Source organism: Carassius gibelio, chromosome A5 (assembly GCF_023724105.1).
Source record: "Carassius gibelio isolate Cgi1373 ecotype wild population from Czech Republic chromosome A5, carGib1.2-hapl.c, whole genome shotgun sequence".
Classification (NCBI taxonomy): domain Eukaryota; kingdom Metazoa; phylum Chordata; class Actinopteri; order Cypriniformes; family Cyprinidae; genus Carassius; species Carassius gibelio.
Window position 1 is genome coordinate 28288788 of NC_068375.1, and position 17429 is coordinate 28306216.

The 17429-nt window shown below is 38.2% G+C and overlaps 1 protein-coding gene across 2 annotated transcripts in view; it reads right to left on the reverse strand.

Annotated features, from left to right (window-relative positions):
* Nucleotides 1-17429, reverse strand: part of zmat4a (zinc finger, matrin-type 4a) — a 74657-nt gene that overhangs the window by 11228 nt on the left and 46000 nt on the right. For both annotated transcript variants that reach the window (XM_052592974.1, XM_052592975.1), the window contains exon 5: nt 13772-13996. In XM_052592974.1, the coding sequence (XP_052448934.1) occupies nt 13772-13996 (225 nt within the window). The remainder of the gene's footprint in view (nt 1-13771; nt 13997-17429) is intronic.

The following is a 17429-nucleotide window of genomic DNA, read 5'->3' on the forward strand; positions in this document are numbered from 1 at the left end:
ACATTCAATGACATTATATCGTTTGCTGGATCGGTATTCGGTCAGATGAGACCGATCCAAATCCTATATTCTGTATATAGCCTATAATTCTTTGTTATTATCAAGCCCTACGAAAAGGCACATAAACATTTTAAGCAACAAAGTTTTTGAGGATTATATTTCAAGTGTTCTAACTAAGACCGTTCCATAGTTTAATGTGAGGTACAGAAGTATACTGAAGTCATTAAATTCAAGTTGATTTAAACTCTTCTCTCTGATGTGGGTGTTAGTCATCTTTCATTCAGCATTTAAACTGCGTTTGACCTTTGGTTATGACAGTCAAGACAATTGAACTCTCTCCAAAAATATTCATTGTTCCTATTATTATACTTGATCTGTAGATAAAGATCAATGGTTTTGCATAAAATGACTTTATCTTGCTGGAGTTTAGTGCTGTTTCTAAATCATGTAGCTTTCTAACGGGTGTGTGTTAGATCACTACACTGGAGTGGAGAGCACTATTAATCGTTCTTCAAGTGCACAGTAACTTGAATTGAAAATGTTAAAAGAAAAGGCTCAAAAAACTATTGAACAGATATAATAGACTACGCATTAATATCTATTCCCTTTGTGTATTATACTATATAAACGACTTGACACAACTTGGGGAAGTCATGGCCTAATGGTTAGAGACTTGGGCTAGTTACCCAAAGTGCACTGGTTTGAGTCTCGGTGCTGGCAGGAGTTGTAGGTGGGAGGGAGTATATGAACAGCGCTCTCTTCCACCCTCAATACCCATGACTGAAGTGCCCTTGAGCAAGGCACTGAACCCCCAGTTGCTCCCCGGGCACTGGATATATAGCTGCCTACTGCTCCGGGTGTGTGTTCACGTTGTGTTCACTTCTCACTGCTGTGTGTGCACTTGGATGGGTTGAATGCAGAGCACCAATTCTGAGTATGGGTTACCATTCTTGGCAAATGTCACAACTTTCCTAACCCTAAGGTTGTGGGTTCGAGTCTTGGGCCGACAATACCATGACTGAGGTGCCCTTGAGCAAGGCACCGAACCCCCAACTGCTCCCCGGTGCTGCAGCATAAATGGCTGCCCACTGCTCCGGGTGTGTGCGCACACATTTTGAGTATGGGTCAGATTTTTCTAGAGTAACTTTTGCTACTGAATTATCCACTAACTTAGTTTATAGTTATATTTTTGTCATATATTATGATTATATATTTAGTCATTTGTTGTTTTTCATTACAGTGAAGTTGTCTATATGTGGTAGATTATTTTTAACACACAAAAAAGTGATGATCAGATCAAAACGCTGAAGTCTAGAAATTCTACACTTTTAAAAGTAAATGAAAAATGTCGGATCGGTATCAGCTGATATTTAGAATTTCTGGTATCGGATCAGGATTGGTTCTGAAAAATGGTATCGAGCCAGCCCTAATATTGTATTACAGTATATTTGTGGTGAATCATAAAAAAACTACATTACATGCATATCCTTTGACTGTCTCTCCACCATGCTAAGCTGAAAGAAGAGTGGTCAATAAAGCCTTATCATGTCAATCCCGAGAACAGAAGGACTAACTGGGGAATGAGATAACAATGGACCCTATCTCTCTCAGTCAGCTGAGGCCCAGCACAGGTCACTGCTTGGCTGTGTTTTCACGGTTCTGCCTGATCAACTCTCCTGATTAACGTACCCTGAGGGAATGTGTGTGGAGAGAATCAATTAAAGAAATATAAATATAGAAATGCCAAGCCTTCTTATTTATTTATTTGTTTTTTTAAGAACAACTATGAAATTACAATGGAAGGTCTCTCCATGAAATGCGATCCATGTCCTTTTGGGGGGGGGGGGGGGGGGGGGCAGGTTCCTGTGTTTTTGTTTGTGTGTGTGTCTGAATGTGTCAAGTGACATTCTAAATATTTGAGAAGGCCACATGGCTTGTAATGCAGCTTGGGATTCTGATGTTTTCGCACCCGTAAGGGCAAGAGAGAGGAAGCTAGGAACCGTGTCGGTCTTGTGCAGCTACGTATGAAGAAATATGAGAAGAGTGAAACTTGGCTGAAACAAAATAACACTTACTATTCAGTGTTGGGGAAGCCACTTTAAATCTTTAAAGCTGCTCAGAATTTTAAGCAGTTTATAAACTGTCAGATGATACTTTTTTTTTTACATTAAATTTAACTTAAGCTCAAGTTAGATTCAAAATAACCAAGAAATCTAATTTATAATACTTACTCAAAAATACGAACTCAAAAATATGCATAAATATAAAATCAGTGATCTTTTTCTTTTTTCTGACACAGCAGCACTTTGGCTCTCTATCAGTGCTGTTTCCCGTCTGTGCTCCACGTTATGGATTAAGCATCCCGTGTATTTGCTGTCATGTTGCACTAATGATATTGCAGGTGAAAAATGGCCTTTGCAATCTCCTTCTCTCCAAAGTGAGTTAAACACATAAACAACGTTTGGAGGAGAAGGTCATGTCTTACTGTTGATTCATCATCATGCTTAATTTTACTCATTCTCATAAATCGAGTTTGCTGTCTCTGTTGATAGTCATTTGATGTGTATTACAGCAGGTTGGCAAAAAAAAAAACAAACAAACAAAAAAAAAACACTGAAACTGACAGACAGGGAACAAGTCTTCATTGTGTCTATCTATATTATACCCAAGAGTCTGATTATTTCTGCAACTGGGCAGCCAGCAGGAGTTTTTAAAGCTGGCTAATCATATCAGAAACAGTGAAACTGTAAAACAGCAAAAATGTCCTTTCCTTCCACAATTTTTTTTTTTTTAAGGCTCCTAGATACATGGTCATAAACAAAATATTTTATGACTTCAGCAGTTTAACATTTGTACAATGTGCCCACAGTTTGTCTCAGGCAGATGGCCTAGAAAGAATTAGCATATTTCTATTGCAATTTCTGCACTGATGTTTGGGCAGAAGTTTCTGCAGAACTCTGCATAAAAAGTTTTGTGGTTACTGATTCAGTCTGAGCATGCTGACGACCATACTGTCAACTGTTTACAGCAAGTGTATTTTATTGGTGGGAGAAATACACCTGCTCACTTTATTCCCCAAACACACACTCTTGGGTGTTGACATTGAGAGGATGTAGTGGAACTGTGTAGCTTGAGATGACTCTCAACTGGCCTTTTGACAGGTCACCACATCCATAAATGTTAGCCTCCATTCCGCTTATCACGCTGTCCACAGAACACATGAGCAATGAAGAGTCGACCAGTGAATAGTACCAATGAAGTCTCTCTCATCTGAGTCACCCTTGTCTCAGATGTATTACTGTTAACAGAGTATCCTTCAAATGGGAGCAGAGGAACCACAAGTAAAATAAAGGACATTGAATGTTGCCTCTTTGCTATCCCTGTTTCACAGAATATTTTATATATATATTATTATTATATATATATAACATTGTCAGGATAGAAGGAAACTTGGATGGGGCAAAATACCGTCAAATTCTAAAGGAAAATCTGCTGTCCTCTGCCAGAAAGTTGTCAATGGGAAGAAGGTTTACCTTCAAACATGACGACCCAAAGAACACCACAAAACTGAGCACACAGTGGTTAAAGGAGAAAAAGGTGAATGTCCCTGCATGACCTAGTCAGAGCCCAGACTTAAACCACGTCAAAAATCTGTGGAATGACTTGAAGACCGCAGTTTTTTTGACATGTTGGTGTTGTATCTTTTACTTGGATGTTATAGGTTGCAATGAGTAAATATGACTAAATACAGCTGGATAAATAAAAAAAATTTATCCATCTTCATTTCAGGCTGCAATCAACAAAATGTGATTATTTTAAAGGGGGGATTATTTACGATATACCCATTATATACACAAACATGCATTACTTGTCTCAAAGCACAACCCACTTTCATAGTATATGGATGCACATGAAGACTTGCTTAAATAGAAATGCAGAATTTTCAAGGAAATGTTTCTATACATTAGGAACTACAATTTGACAATTTGGCTGAGAGTGTTATTCAGAATAAAAATGTGAGGCAGATGGAATGGAACAAACAGCTTGTAGAATTCCCAGAGCACAATAAAATTTAATGGTGCTTTCAGGGATATTATCACTTCAGGCTTCTGGTCTTGTCAGGGATCATAACACCACTGAACTGGGACATGCCCTGGAACATACTTACTTACCCACATCTGTCGATCCTATAGTTTATCTAACTTAAAATAGTTGGAATAAACGGTTAGACTATTAGTCACTAATCATTAAACTCTAAGAGTCAATTTTTGCCATGAATAATCATAAAAGATACCAGGTCACCAGACCTGAGATTTTAACAGTCAGGTGTGTGTAGCAACTAGGTGGTTTAGGACTCCTCTTCAAACAGGCTTTAGCTGCATTTAAAAGTAAAAAGTTTTTAGCCATTTTTCATTTTCATTGTATTATTATTATTATTATTTTAAATTGTTAATTACTGTCACATAATCCTTCAGAAATCAGAAATGCAGCCTTCTTTCAAAGGCTTTAAGAAAAATCTGAATCATTGCAAAAGTTTGAACAGTATACATAAATTCAAATATATACACATGCATACATATTCAGTATACACACTACTACTAATTAGAAAAATGCTTTACCATGCCAACATGCTTTTTCAACTCTTGCCTCTATAGAACAAGCTCTTTACCTCCAGGTATCTGCCAGCATGATGGTACACTACAGATCTCGCTTTAAATGTAAACCCAATATGTTTATATGGAGAAATTGGTATAGTAAGATTGGGAATATTCTGTAAAGTATAAGGTGTTCTAACCACTACATTATTTACATAGGGAGTGATCATGAGGACAGAGGTCACATTCACAACACCGTCATATTCATCACATTATCATCCGCTAACCTGTTGGACAGGCTTGAATGAGCATGTTTGCACTGTAAATAGACAATGTGTCTGCCTCAATTTTTCATCAGCTCTGCTGTGTGAAATTAAACATTAAATATGCTAAACAACAATAAATGAGAATAATATGCCCATATTTGTACAGTGACATGCAGATGGCATCTAAGTGGTGGGTAATTCAGCAAATACTGATCCACTTCTGCTCCAGAAGAAAACATATCAACCATATCAAACTGAAAAAGCTCACGGCTAGTACATGTATTTAGCAGTGCAAATATAATACAATACCATTTAAGCATCAGTTCATTTAGGTCACCATTCACCTGTATGACTTCCTTTTTTGTTGATCTGTTTTCTGAGGATTTTGGAGCCTACACTCAGAGACCATAGTGAGAACAGCCCGTCAGCATCTCTACTTCCTGCAGAGGCTCAAGAAGTTTGGCATCTCCTCTAACATTATGCCAAATTTCTTCCACTGCACTATAGAGAGCATTCTTACTGGCTCCATCACTGTATGACATGGCAGCAACTGCTCTTCTTTCGAGCGCAAAGCTCTTCAGCAAGTGGTAAGAGCAGCAGAGCTCATCATTTGACATAAAATCCCAGCCTATCAAATTCGCTGCTTGAGAAAGGCTCACAACATCATCAAGGACTGCACTCACCCTGTTTATCAACTGTTTGCCACACTGCCATTGGGCAGACACTTATGATCCATCCGATCACGAACAACCAGACTGAAGAACAGCTTCTATCTTTAAGCTAACAGACTGCTTAACAGTCAGCTATCCTTCATCTAAAACCAGAATACATGCTGCTCTTAAATGTATTTTTATTGTACTTGCACTGCCACTTTCAATATTCCTTCATATAGCTCTGTGACACTCTATAATGACATTTTGGACACTGCTCTACTCGGAAATACAAAGTCGGAATACATGCTGCTCTTAAATTTATTTATAGCATTTGCACTGCCACTTAATTATTTTTTTTCAGGTAGCTCGGATACTCTGCAATGACATTTTGTAAACTGCTCTACCCCAGTATTATTATATCAGTACTGTACATCAGGACTACTTATAACTCTTAACAGTGTCTACCCTTATGGTTTTCCTTTACTGCCACTTATTTGTATTTAATGCTCTGTCTGTGTTTATTGTTCTGCCTGTGGTCACTGAAGTCACTCAATATATCAGTGCCCTCCATGCACGTCTATATCTGTTTATGTATAGTGCTATTATTGTCACTGTATGTCTGAGCCTTGTCACAAGCATTTCAATGCCCAATTTCCCCCAGTGTTACTATGCAAATGATAAATACAGTAAATTCCTTTCAACCTATTTTCAGCAGAAAACAAAAGGACCCCTAAATTTTTCATATCAGTAACTTAAAGGGCCATATTTTAACGATCTAAACACAAAGTGTAAAGCGCATGGCGCAGGTGCACTCAGGGTGTGTCAAAATCCACTATTTTCATAGAAACATGCGATGACTATCCATTAAGACATGTAGGCATTTATAAAACATTGCGCCAGACTTTAGACCAGGTTTGAGCTGGTCTACGGCACAGTCTATTTTCAGCTCCTTAAAATAGCAATGTGCCTGAACACACCTCTTTTTTACACCAGCTGCCTATGGGAGGAGAAATGGGCACAAATGCATTTGCTAATTAAATGACGTGGTGCTGGACGGGAAAATGCGAACGGCGCAGGACTGAAACTAGCAAACACACTTGCGCTGCGCCTTGCGCCGGGTGTATGATAGGGCCCAAAGGTAAATATTACCTAAAGTGTACATATTTTTAAAAGGTTACCATTTAAGTGACAGCTGTTTTTTTTTCTGAGTGTAAAGATATTCCTCAGAATATTTTATTTTGTGTTTTATAGAAGAAGTGCAACCGGAGGACGAGTTAATGATGACAGAACTGAATTTTTTAGTTGAACTATCGTTTAAAGAACTGACAATTCATGGTCTGAGATGTCTTTAATTAGGCCTTTTAAGAAGACACAGAAGCTATAAACTTAATGCAATGCTTTCAAAAGTCTTTCCAAAATCATTTTAGAAACAAGAGATAACTTCTTATCAATACAGTAAAATATTTCAACAATGCCTAAGAAATAGCATTGCACCTTAGCATGAAATGGCAACATCCACCAACACTCTGTGATTCAGGGTGGTACAAAAGACCAAAGACTGAAGCACTAGGCAAGAAGAATGTAATTGCACAGCCCTTCGGAGTGAAGATGCTGAATACAAGACAAGTAAAATTATATCTCCAAACCTCTCTTTCCAATCAATCAGCAGGACTGTGTTTGGATAGATGGAATTTGTCACAGGCGCTGCCTGATTGGCTTGGTGATGACACTAAAAGAATCTCAGAGAAAAGAGCCATAATCACTTCTGAAATCATATCAGTTTGCATTATATCAGCATTCTCTGTTATAATGAGGACAGCTAAGCAGACTTGAATGATAAAGTTTGTGAAATTAAAGCTCTTTTCCTCAAAGGCAAACCAAAGCATTAACTAAAGTCCAATTTTCAACATTCATTCAGTCACTACAATGCTTAAACATATGCCAGTTGTAAAATAACTTTATGAGACTATGGTGAAAAGCAAGTTATCAATGCTGTTTTATTGAAAATATGATGAAAACCTCAGTCTGATGTAACTAGATAGAAACATGATATCTGTGAGAGACAGAATGCATAATTCCAACAGAAAACATTGCAATGATGGCTCAAATCACAAAGGCTTTTTCCACTGTCTAACAGAGTGCTGTGAAAAAGGAAAATGATCCCCATTTGCTGCCTCTCCTTCAAAATGACTATGGATTGGTGCTCTGATGAGATGAGATTTTGTTCGGTGTGTAATGTTAAGTGTTAAATGGATGGGTTGAATGAATGTAAGGGTGATTATAGTAACTACACACTCAAACATGACGAAGTGTGAAGAGCAAAAGAGGAAGAGACATAAAATAAGGTCTGCTCTTCAGTTCTCTGCTGAAAAACTGAAATTTGACATGCTTCAGACATCTATTTCTGCAAACCACAAACATCTGACACCACTGGTGTAGTTTAGTACCAAAGATTTTATATTTTAACAAAAAAATTCTAAAATGCCAAGGATGAAATTAATATAAAAATTAAAAAGAGGAAAACCCGTGTGCAACGTTAATAGAAAAAAATAAATAAAAATTATATATATATATTTAATTATGTTCCCGTCGTGTGTTTTTTTTATGTATCATTATTATTGTTATTATTTTATATTTTAATGTAATTGCTTTGTTGACATTATGTTCCTTACTATATATATATATATATATATATATATATATATATATATATATATATATATATATATATATATATATATAGTAAGACTGAACATCTCACAAATTTCAATCGTTTTTAAAGCCTTCTTGTTAAATGAGTTAGAAAAAGTGCCGTGTAATGCTCTATGTCAGCAAGTGAAACATAATTATGTACATAAAATTGTGTTAAAGAGCCACAAAGATGGGAAATCAAAAATTACCTGTATTACAGTGTATGATGTAGCTGTCCATCAGTGTAAACAATGTGCAAATAATTAAACCAAAAAGTACACGATTTATAAAGTTATTGGCTTCTAAAGTAAGGAGTCGACTCTGAATCGCTGAAACGAGTCGTTATAGATTTCAAATCTTTTGCCCATCTCTATGTACGTCACTAGGAGCACTTTGCATAATAATCTCCGCCTACCGTCTTGAGAGAAACGGAACTCTGAGCTGCCCCACCCCCACACACAGACGCTCTGGTTGGTGTGATAGCATCATGTCGAGGAGACAGTGTGTTTTTAATTGTAAAGGCAAGTTTGTTTTATTTTCACTACCAAAGAATGAAGATCAGAAGAACCACAATACCAGAGCCGTACAACAAATCCCTTTCACTGATGACTGCTTTTCTAATCTCGGTGAGTACAAGGCGGGATTTTCAAAGCGTTTGGTCATAAAAGAGGGTTCATTACCAATTTTATTTAGACCAACGAGCACAACGCGAAGTATGATTATGAATTTATGTGTCTGTTTTCTCCCGAAGGGCCTTATCAGTATGTGTGCTGTCTGCAGCCTTTGTCTTTTACAAACACGTCCTTAAAATGAACTGTAACTCCGTGAATACTCCGTGAAGAGACATGAGAGAGATATCTATAGAAAGCTTGATATGTCTACTTTAAAACTAAACAAGTGCTGCCGAAAACAGATATTCTGTGATAAAGTATCCATATGAAAACAACGCGATCTCTGTTTCATGTCTCCCTTCACTATATCTAATGTGACCACGCCCCTGCGCTGAACGCACTATTCAGATTCAAACTGAAGCGCGAATACACCCACACAGAAGAAAAAGCAGCAAGACTGTTTAAGTTTTTTATTTTACTGTTTGCTCCGCGATGAGAGGAATAAGACATAATTCACCCCAAACAGATGCTAACGCATAGTTTTCCGCAAGTTGTGTGCGGAACAACCAATCAAAACTATGTTAGTTGACCAATCAGAACACAGTATGCTACCGAAAGGTGGGGTTTAAGGAAACTGAATCTTTTGAACAGCTTCGCGCGAACCGTTTGGGGATCTCTGAGAATTGAGGTAATTTTAAAATGATATTTTGACAAAATGACAATGTTTTTTAACCTTGGATGGATTTAAACCTAATGTACAGGACTTATAAACAGTGATAGGAAGCTTAGAATTTTCATCTTACTGGCTCTTTAACAAGATGAGATGATTAAGCAAGTATATTTTGTAAGTGTTTTTGAATTGATGTGGCACGTTACAGATCAATCAGTGTATGACGTGGTATTTAAGAGGAAAAGATAAACTCCATAATTCTCTGTCAATGCGTCATAACTGTACTATAATTGCATACAGTTTACGTTAATGGTTGTTGAAAACAAACTGTATTGGTTATAATATTCAACTGGCACCACCTGAATAGTGTCCTCTTTTCTGTAGTTGAAAACAATGCACCCTTTGATGTTTACCCTCCAAAAAAGTCTACAAAATACAAAAATATCAGTCAGCCCTACCTTTGTGTAAATAAGAAGGTGCTTCGATTCAAAGCCGCAGGAAGAGAAAATGTGCCATGTACTCACAGATACACACACACACATTCATGAGAAACCACACAGACATAGTGCTCAACAGAAAAGCTATGAATATTTCATGATGTTGCAGTCTTCAAAGTGTGACTGCTGGCTCCCTCTCTGATGCTCTGAACATCAGACAACACTCAAAAGATGCGCGGGACAGATATATGCAAACAGAGAAAAGGCCAGGAAAATCTAAGGGGAACAGACAGAGGGAGAAATAACATGGGATGGATACTGAAAGAGAGACAGAGGCAAGTGTTGTAGGTGCTAACACTTTGTGTGAAAGATGAGTCTGCCACCAGCGGCTTCAAGCCCGATGAATTAGACAGCAAGTTCTTCTGCAACATTTCCCCATCTGTGAAACTCTCTCTATCACTCCGGCCGTTAGGGTGATTTGCCACATCATTACTAATTGATAATCACGTTGGAGGGAAGCCACCAGAGGCGTACTACCGAACGCTGTGGTGTCTGTGCTGACATTTCCTGGCTGGAGTAATGACTAGGCGACATTAGTGAGAGACCTTGCAGGGCAGACAGTGTGAACGGGCAGCCGAGGGGAAAATTGAAGAGTTGGTTGGCCCATCTATTTTTCACTCCTTAACCCAATGAAGAGAAAATGTGTATGAAAGATCAGTCCGACTAGCTATTTCTACAGGTACATTTTGGTCCAGGTATTCCTGATGCAGAAATGATGAAGTGTGTGATGATGAATGCAACCTGAAAATGGATATATAGGGGAGGCCGGGGATATTAAAGTTGTAAGTCATTGTGTTCAAATATAAAGGATTTACAGAAGAAATAAAATACATTTGGAGGTAGAATATAAAAAAAATGTATTCTAATTTTCGATCAGGTTGATGTTAAATGACAGAACTGGTATCGTCTGAATTAGCAGATTCTCATTTAATCTCTTGTTTGAACTTTCACCAATACTACCACTTTGGGGTTGGTAAGATTTTTTCAGATGTCTTTTTATGTTCAGTAAGATTGTGTTTATTTGATCAAAAATACAGTAAAAACAGAAATACTGTGAAATATGAAACTTTTAAATAACTGTTCTCTATAAGAATATATTTTAAAATATAATTTATTCCTGAGGTGTTCAAGAAGAAATGCGTTCTTATAAAGAATGCAGAAAATAGTTGCGCTGCTTAATATTTCTGATGATTTTTTTTTAGGTTAGAAAGAACAACAGCCCTTTTTTTATTCAATTTTCCCAAATATTTTCTGTTTTTTTCTTCGTTAAAATTAAATGGGTTAAAAAAAATGTGGAGACAAATTATATCAAAGTTTGGGATAAATACAGCAAAAAATTCACTTACAGTTAAATCTCCCAAACTTAGAGTGTTACCTAAAACTTCGAGCTTGCATGTGAAAGAGGATGTTTGACATGCTCAGCCTCTCAGTGCTCTGCTATACGGGAGCGCGCGCTCTTCCGGCAGAAGAGCGCGCACTTAGGACCCATATAAGGAAATTCCGCTCCATCTCACGTCACACAGAGCCATACTCGAAAAAAACTTTCCGAAACTTGTGACAAACCGGAAGAGGTTTTTTTTGGAAGAAAAATACTCCTTCAAATGTACAACTTAATTCTTGAAACTTTGTCCATGTTTAGCATGGGAATCCAACTCTTTAACAGTGTAAAAAACTCAGTATGCATGAAATAGCATTTCACCCCCCCTTTAACAAGGATGCTCTGAATTCACCATCTATCACTCTAAGTTGGGGATAACCTTCAGTCCAAACAAACTAATCCCAACCTCAGCTTAATGCTCATCTCAGTCTCACAAAACATATCTCTGTGAAGCTTTGATCTCCATTCCTTTATCTGTAATGAGATGAAACATCCCATGTTACTGGACCTTTCTGCTAGGCAATGAAACCGCTGACCCGGCCTCTTTCTGCTCACCTCAGAGAAAAATTTATTTGTAATTGGTATTGACATAATGTAAATGGTCTGCATTTATATAGCGCTTCAGACTAAATGGCCATCCAAAGCACTTTACAATTTGCCTCACATTCACACTCCGACTGCGGCGTCTGCCATTCAAGGCGCCATCCAGCTCGTCGGGAGCAGCTGGGGTTAGGTGTCTTGCTCAAAGACACCTCGACACTTGGTCAGGTGGAGCTGGGGATCGAACCACCAACCTTCCGGTTTGTAGACAAACCACTGAGCCACTGCCGCCCCCTAATGTGAGCCAAGTGACAACGGGAGAGCACACTCTTCATTTTTTAGTGATGAATAGCCTGTATCAAAGCCTCTGGACGCACAAACCTATTGCTTTTATTCTCTTAGAGCCCAGGCTGGAGAAGAAGCAAGGGAAGTAAAAGACACATTGAGTTTTATTGTTTTATGTGAGTGGTTTCATTAATCTATAGAGGAAGTGTTCCCAAACTACGCCTCTGAGCTGGGAATAGCCTTCAATAAAAAAAATAAGTGAAATATAACATGAGCAACAGAGGTCACTCTTGTGACCTCACAGTTTGCGATTGAGCTCTCATTCTTTGTGTAACAAAGAGGTTACACTCAAAAGTCACACTACTCTGAATTCCGTCTTCAAGAGAAATGCAGTTATTTTTGAAGACATCACAGCATTAAAGGAAAAGGAGCTGAGATTTGTGACATTTCTGTGCTGCATGATTAACAAAATCTAAATGAAATATAAAAAAACAATCGTATGTTGGTGCCGTGACCCAGATGGGAATGAAGTTTAGGGGGTGAGTGTAATGGAGGCCAGCTAAAAGGTGCTGTGCAGGTTAACCTCATCCCCCTGATCTCAAGTGACGCTAGTAGCTGCAGTGATTTAGCCTCCTTGTTAGTGCGTCCGCCTCCCATTCTGGAGACCCGGGTTAGAGACCCACTTGGAACAGGGTGTGGCTGTGAGGACCTGGGAGGGAGGGGTTACATTGGTGCCATGATTAAGAAGGGAGTTAGGTTTGGAAGGGTGAGTGTAACGGAGCCAGCGAGTAGGTGCTGTGCAGTTAAACCTCACTCCCCTCACTCCCCTGATCTCAAGAGACGAGCTAGTGGTTGCAGTCATTTAGCCTCCTTGTTAGTGCGTCCGCAACCCATTCCGGAGACCCGGGTTACACTGGTGCCATGACCTGGATGGTAGTGAGGTTTGGGGGGTGAGTGTAATGGAGGCCAGTGATTGGATGCTGTACAGATAAACCTCACTCCCCTGATCTCAAGAAATGCACTAACAACTGACACTAGTGGCTGCAGTCATTTAGCCTCCTTGTTAGTGTGTCCACCTCTCATGCTGGAGATTCGGGTTCGAGACCAACTCAGAACGAGAATGAGGTGTGGCGGTGAGGACCCGGAAGAGAGGCGTTACATATATAACATGTCTGCCACATTTTGCATTGAAACACTAAGTCTAGTTGCAATTGTATTTCCAGTTTCTTACGAGTAATGACTCTGTCATTTAGGAACAGTAATTTAAAATCACCCATTTGCTATTTCTTTTTGGCCACACTGTATGCCACACTGCCACTGCTGGTGGAAAATTATGCACAATTTTGTTGTTTTATTAATTCAAATAAGGAAAATGGGTACTTTTTGTTTCCGTTTGAAATTTGGCAGACAAGGAAAAGAAACTGGCCATTATAATCAACATTATCATTTCCGTCAAAGACCTGCAGGACAGTAAGGCAATACAAATCTTTTATCATTCAGTTCAGTGCCTCATCATCTAATGAACTAAAAGCAAAATAATCATGCAGCCATAAACAGCCACTAAGAAAGTGTAAAGAGTCTGTACCTTTCATCTCTCCAATGTCTAAAGTCTTCCCTAATTGTTCCAGCAGTTCTGCACGTGCTGCATTCTTCTTGTGCTTTTTGCCATCGTAGTGTTGCTGTGCCATTCCAGGATTGTTGAACCAAGCATTGCACAGCTGACAGTAGCGATCAGAATCCCGGTGCTGACGTGTTGAGCTCAAAGGTGAGATTTCTGAAGAGGTTGTCTTCACTGGACTAGGTGGCACCTCTGCAGAAAGTAGAGAAAGAGTTACATTGGATTATTGATTTAATACATTATTTAATATTTATTATATCCAAGATTTTGGAATAGCAAAACATGCTGCTTAGGTATATTTGCCAAGTCTGAAGAAGTTTGGTAACCAGGGACAATGTGGTAAGTTCTGTATATAGAACTTTAAGCAATGGCCAAGATTCTGTCCTCTCTAGGACACACCCCTAAATATGGGGTTGAGATTCATAGGAGATTCACTTTTTTCTCCCCATTATTATTACACTCTGTACATGTTTGTTGGAATCAGGGATCAAAGGTTATGCCTTTATGTTGCTACTGTTGGAGAAGATGAGAAAATCTATTTCTTATTGGCCATAACTACACACACACACACACACACACACAGTATGAATCCTGAAAAAAAATATAGTGTAGATATGGTTATTATATTTGAATTAAATTATTAAAAGTTTTATTTATTTTTTTCCATTCACATTGTAACAAGAATCACAGGAAGTGTCAATTGCAGCAGTACCTTCTCCATTTCTCAGTAAAATGCACATGCTACAAAAACAAAGGAAAAGTTTAGATTTTTTTTTCCACCTTACGGTTTCAGAGGCTTAACGTGAAGAAAGTTTGTCACAACATGGATTCCTGGAGGAAAATGAATTTAAGTACTGCAGATACAAGTTAATAGAATAGGTGAGGGTTGGGAGTTTTTGGGACTAAGGTTTTACAGTTTGTACTGTTTTGATTTGAATAGCTTACATCACAAGGGACAGCCCATCAGTTTTAAAGCATGCAACATTGCCATTTCTAATCAAACTGTCCACCAGGTGGTAATGAACTTTGTTTTAACCATTTGTCAAATCCAAGTTTTACTATCATTTGGAGTTTTCAGACAGTGAATCTGTACCCTGTTTGCAATCCAGATAGCTTGAGGATTTTTGGATTTTCTTTAAGTAAATGCTCAGACAACAAAAGAGAAACTCACATAAATTATTCCAGCCATATGATGACATTTTACTGCTTGGATAATCCAATGAATCAAAGGAAAATAAAGGTGCATCTCAGTACAATAGAATGTCTTGGAAAAGTTTCAGTAATTCAACTCAAATTGTGAAACATGTACTCAATACTTGGAAGGGACTCCTTTTGCTTTAATTACTGCCTCAGTTCAGCGTGGCATGGAGGTGATCAGTTTGTGGCACTGCTGAGGTGGTATGGAAACCCACATGGTTTTCAGCTCATCTGCATTATTTTGGTCTCTTGTTTCTCATTTTCCGCTTGACAATACCCCATAGATTCTCTCTGGGGTTCAGGTCTGGTGAGTTTGGCCAGTCAAGCACACCAACACCATGGTCATTTAACCAACTTGTGGTGCTTTTAGCAGTGTGGGCAGGTGCCAAATCCTGCTGGAAAATGTAATCAGCATCTTCAAAAAGCTGGTCAACAGAAGGAAGCATGAAATGCTCCAAAATTTCTACTTTGACTTTGGTTTTCAAAAAACACAGTGGACCAACACCAGCAGATGACATTGCACCCCAAATCATCACAGACTATGGAAACTTAACACTGGACTTCAAGCAACATGGGCTATGAGCTTCTCCATCCTCCCTCAGACTCTAGGACCTTGGTTTCCAAATGAAATACAAAACGTGCTCTCATCTGTAAAGAGGACTTTGGGCCGCTGGGCAACAGTCCAGTACTTCTTCTCCTTGGCCCAGGTAAGACACATCTGATGTTTTCTGTGGTTCAGCAAATTCCTTGACACATCTGTGTGTGGCGGCTCTTGATGCCTTGACCCCAGCCTCAGTCCATTCCTTGTGAAGTTCATTCAAATTCTTGAATCAATTTTGCTTGACAATCCTCATAAGGCTGTGGTTCTCTCGGTTGGTTGTGCATCTTTTCTTCCACACTTTTTTCTTCCACTCAACTTTCTGTTAACATTGGATACAGCACTCTGTCAACATCCAGCTTCTTTGGCAATTAATGTTTGTGGCTTACCCTCCTTGTGAAGGGTGTCAATGATTGCCTTCTGGACAACTGTCAGATCAGCAGTCTTTCCCATGATTGTGTAGCCTATAGTGAACCAAATTGAGAGATCATTTTAAATGCTTAGGAAACCTTTGCAGGTGTTTTGAGTTGATTAGCTGACTGGCATATAACCATATTCTAATATGTTGAGATTGGTGTGTTTTTTTAAATGTGAGCCAATATCATGACAATTAAAAGGGCCAAAGACTTAAACTACTTCAATCTGTGTGCACTGAATTTATTTAATACATGACTTTCACAATTTGAGTTGAATTACTGAAATAAATGAACTTTTCCAGGCCATTCTAATTTACTGAGATGCACCTGCATGTGTCATCTTTATTCATTTACTGTATGCTTATGCATTTTTATGCATGGATGGCAGCATCACCACAGAGCAGAATAAATAAACACAAAACATACCAGAGAATCATAATGCAGGGCCTAACAATCAGTTTTAACACCTCAGTGGCTGTCCAGTCTGCCATGGATTTTTTATTTATTTACAAAAGCTCTGATTATCCCTTGACATCACATCCCATTATTTGGCAGAATGGACAATTGGAGAGAATAGGCCACTTTGTGTCTAAAACTATTAGTTTTCATAGGTCTCATTGAGGGGTGAGTTTGTTCTCATTTACACTGACTGCTCTAAACTCAAACTCTCTTCTTCAGCCCTATTTGCAACATTATATATGATTTGATATAAACTACATTAGCAGTGTGACTACAAAAGGTATGGCTAAAGTGACTCCACATAAACTTCCTACAAAACTTTGATTTATTAGCATATTTGTAAAAACAATCAGGAACAAGAGACATGTTGAAAAGTACCCTTGTTGAGCAAGGAAATTAATACCCTGCCAAAACACATGTATTATTCCTTCATTCTGTTTTCACTCTTATTTCTACACACTTTCCAGCAGGGTAGATGAAAATATAATCCATGCTTTAGTTGGGACACACAATTTAATTTATCCAATATACAACCACTGTCGCAAAAATTACATTTGATAATGCAAATTAAAATGCTACATGAGATGAAAATGTAAAGAAGATAAATGAGCTGTCACAAGAGAGGGTGACAATACACAAGCAGGCAAATTCATTTTGAGAAAGCTTAAGCCTAGTTTGTTTTTAACTGATGGTCTGTTAAGAATTATTGTTTATCGCAGGGCCTATCAGTTTGTGGCCCAATGAAAGACAATACATTTGCATAAAATACATTAAATGAATTAGTCCTGCCTGAAGTGTGGTCACACCTCCTCTTACAGGAAATTTACATGGCATTTTAAACTGTCTATGAAGAACAAATGTTGCCTTGACAATAAACAAAATGTTAAAAGTACAAGGCAAAAACAAATTAAATAAAAGTGAAAGTCAAATAAAGCGCATAATATGTAATTCATAA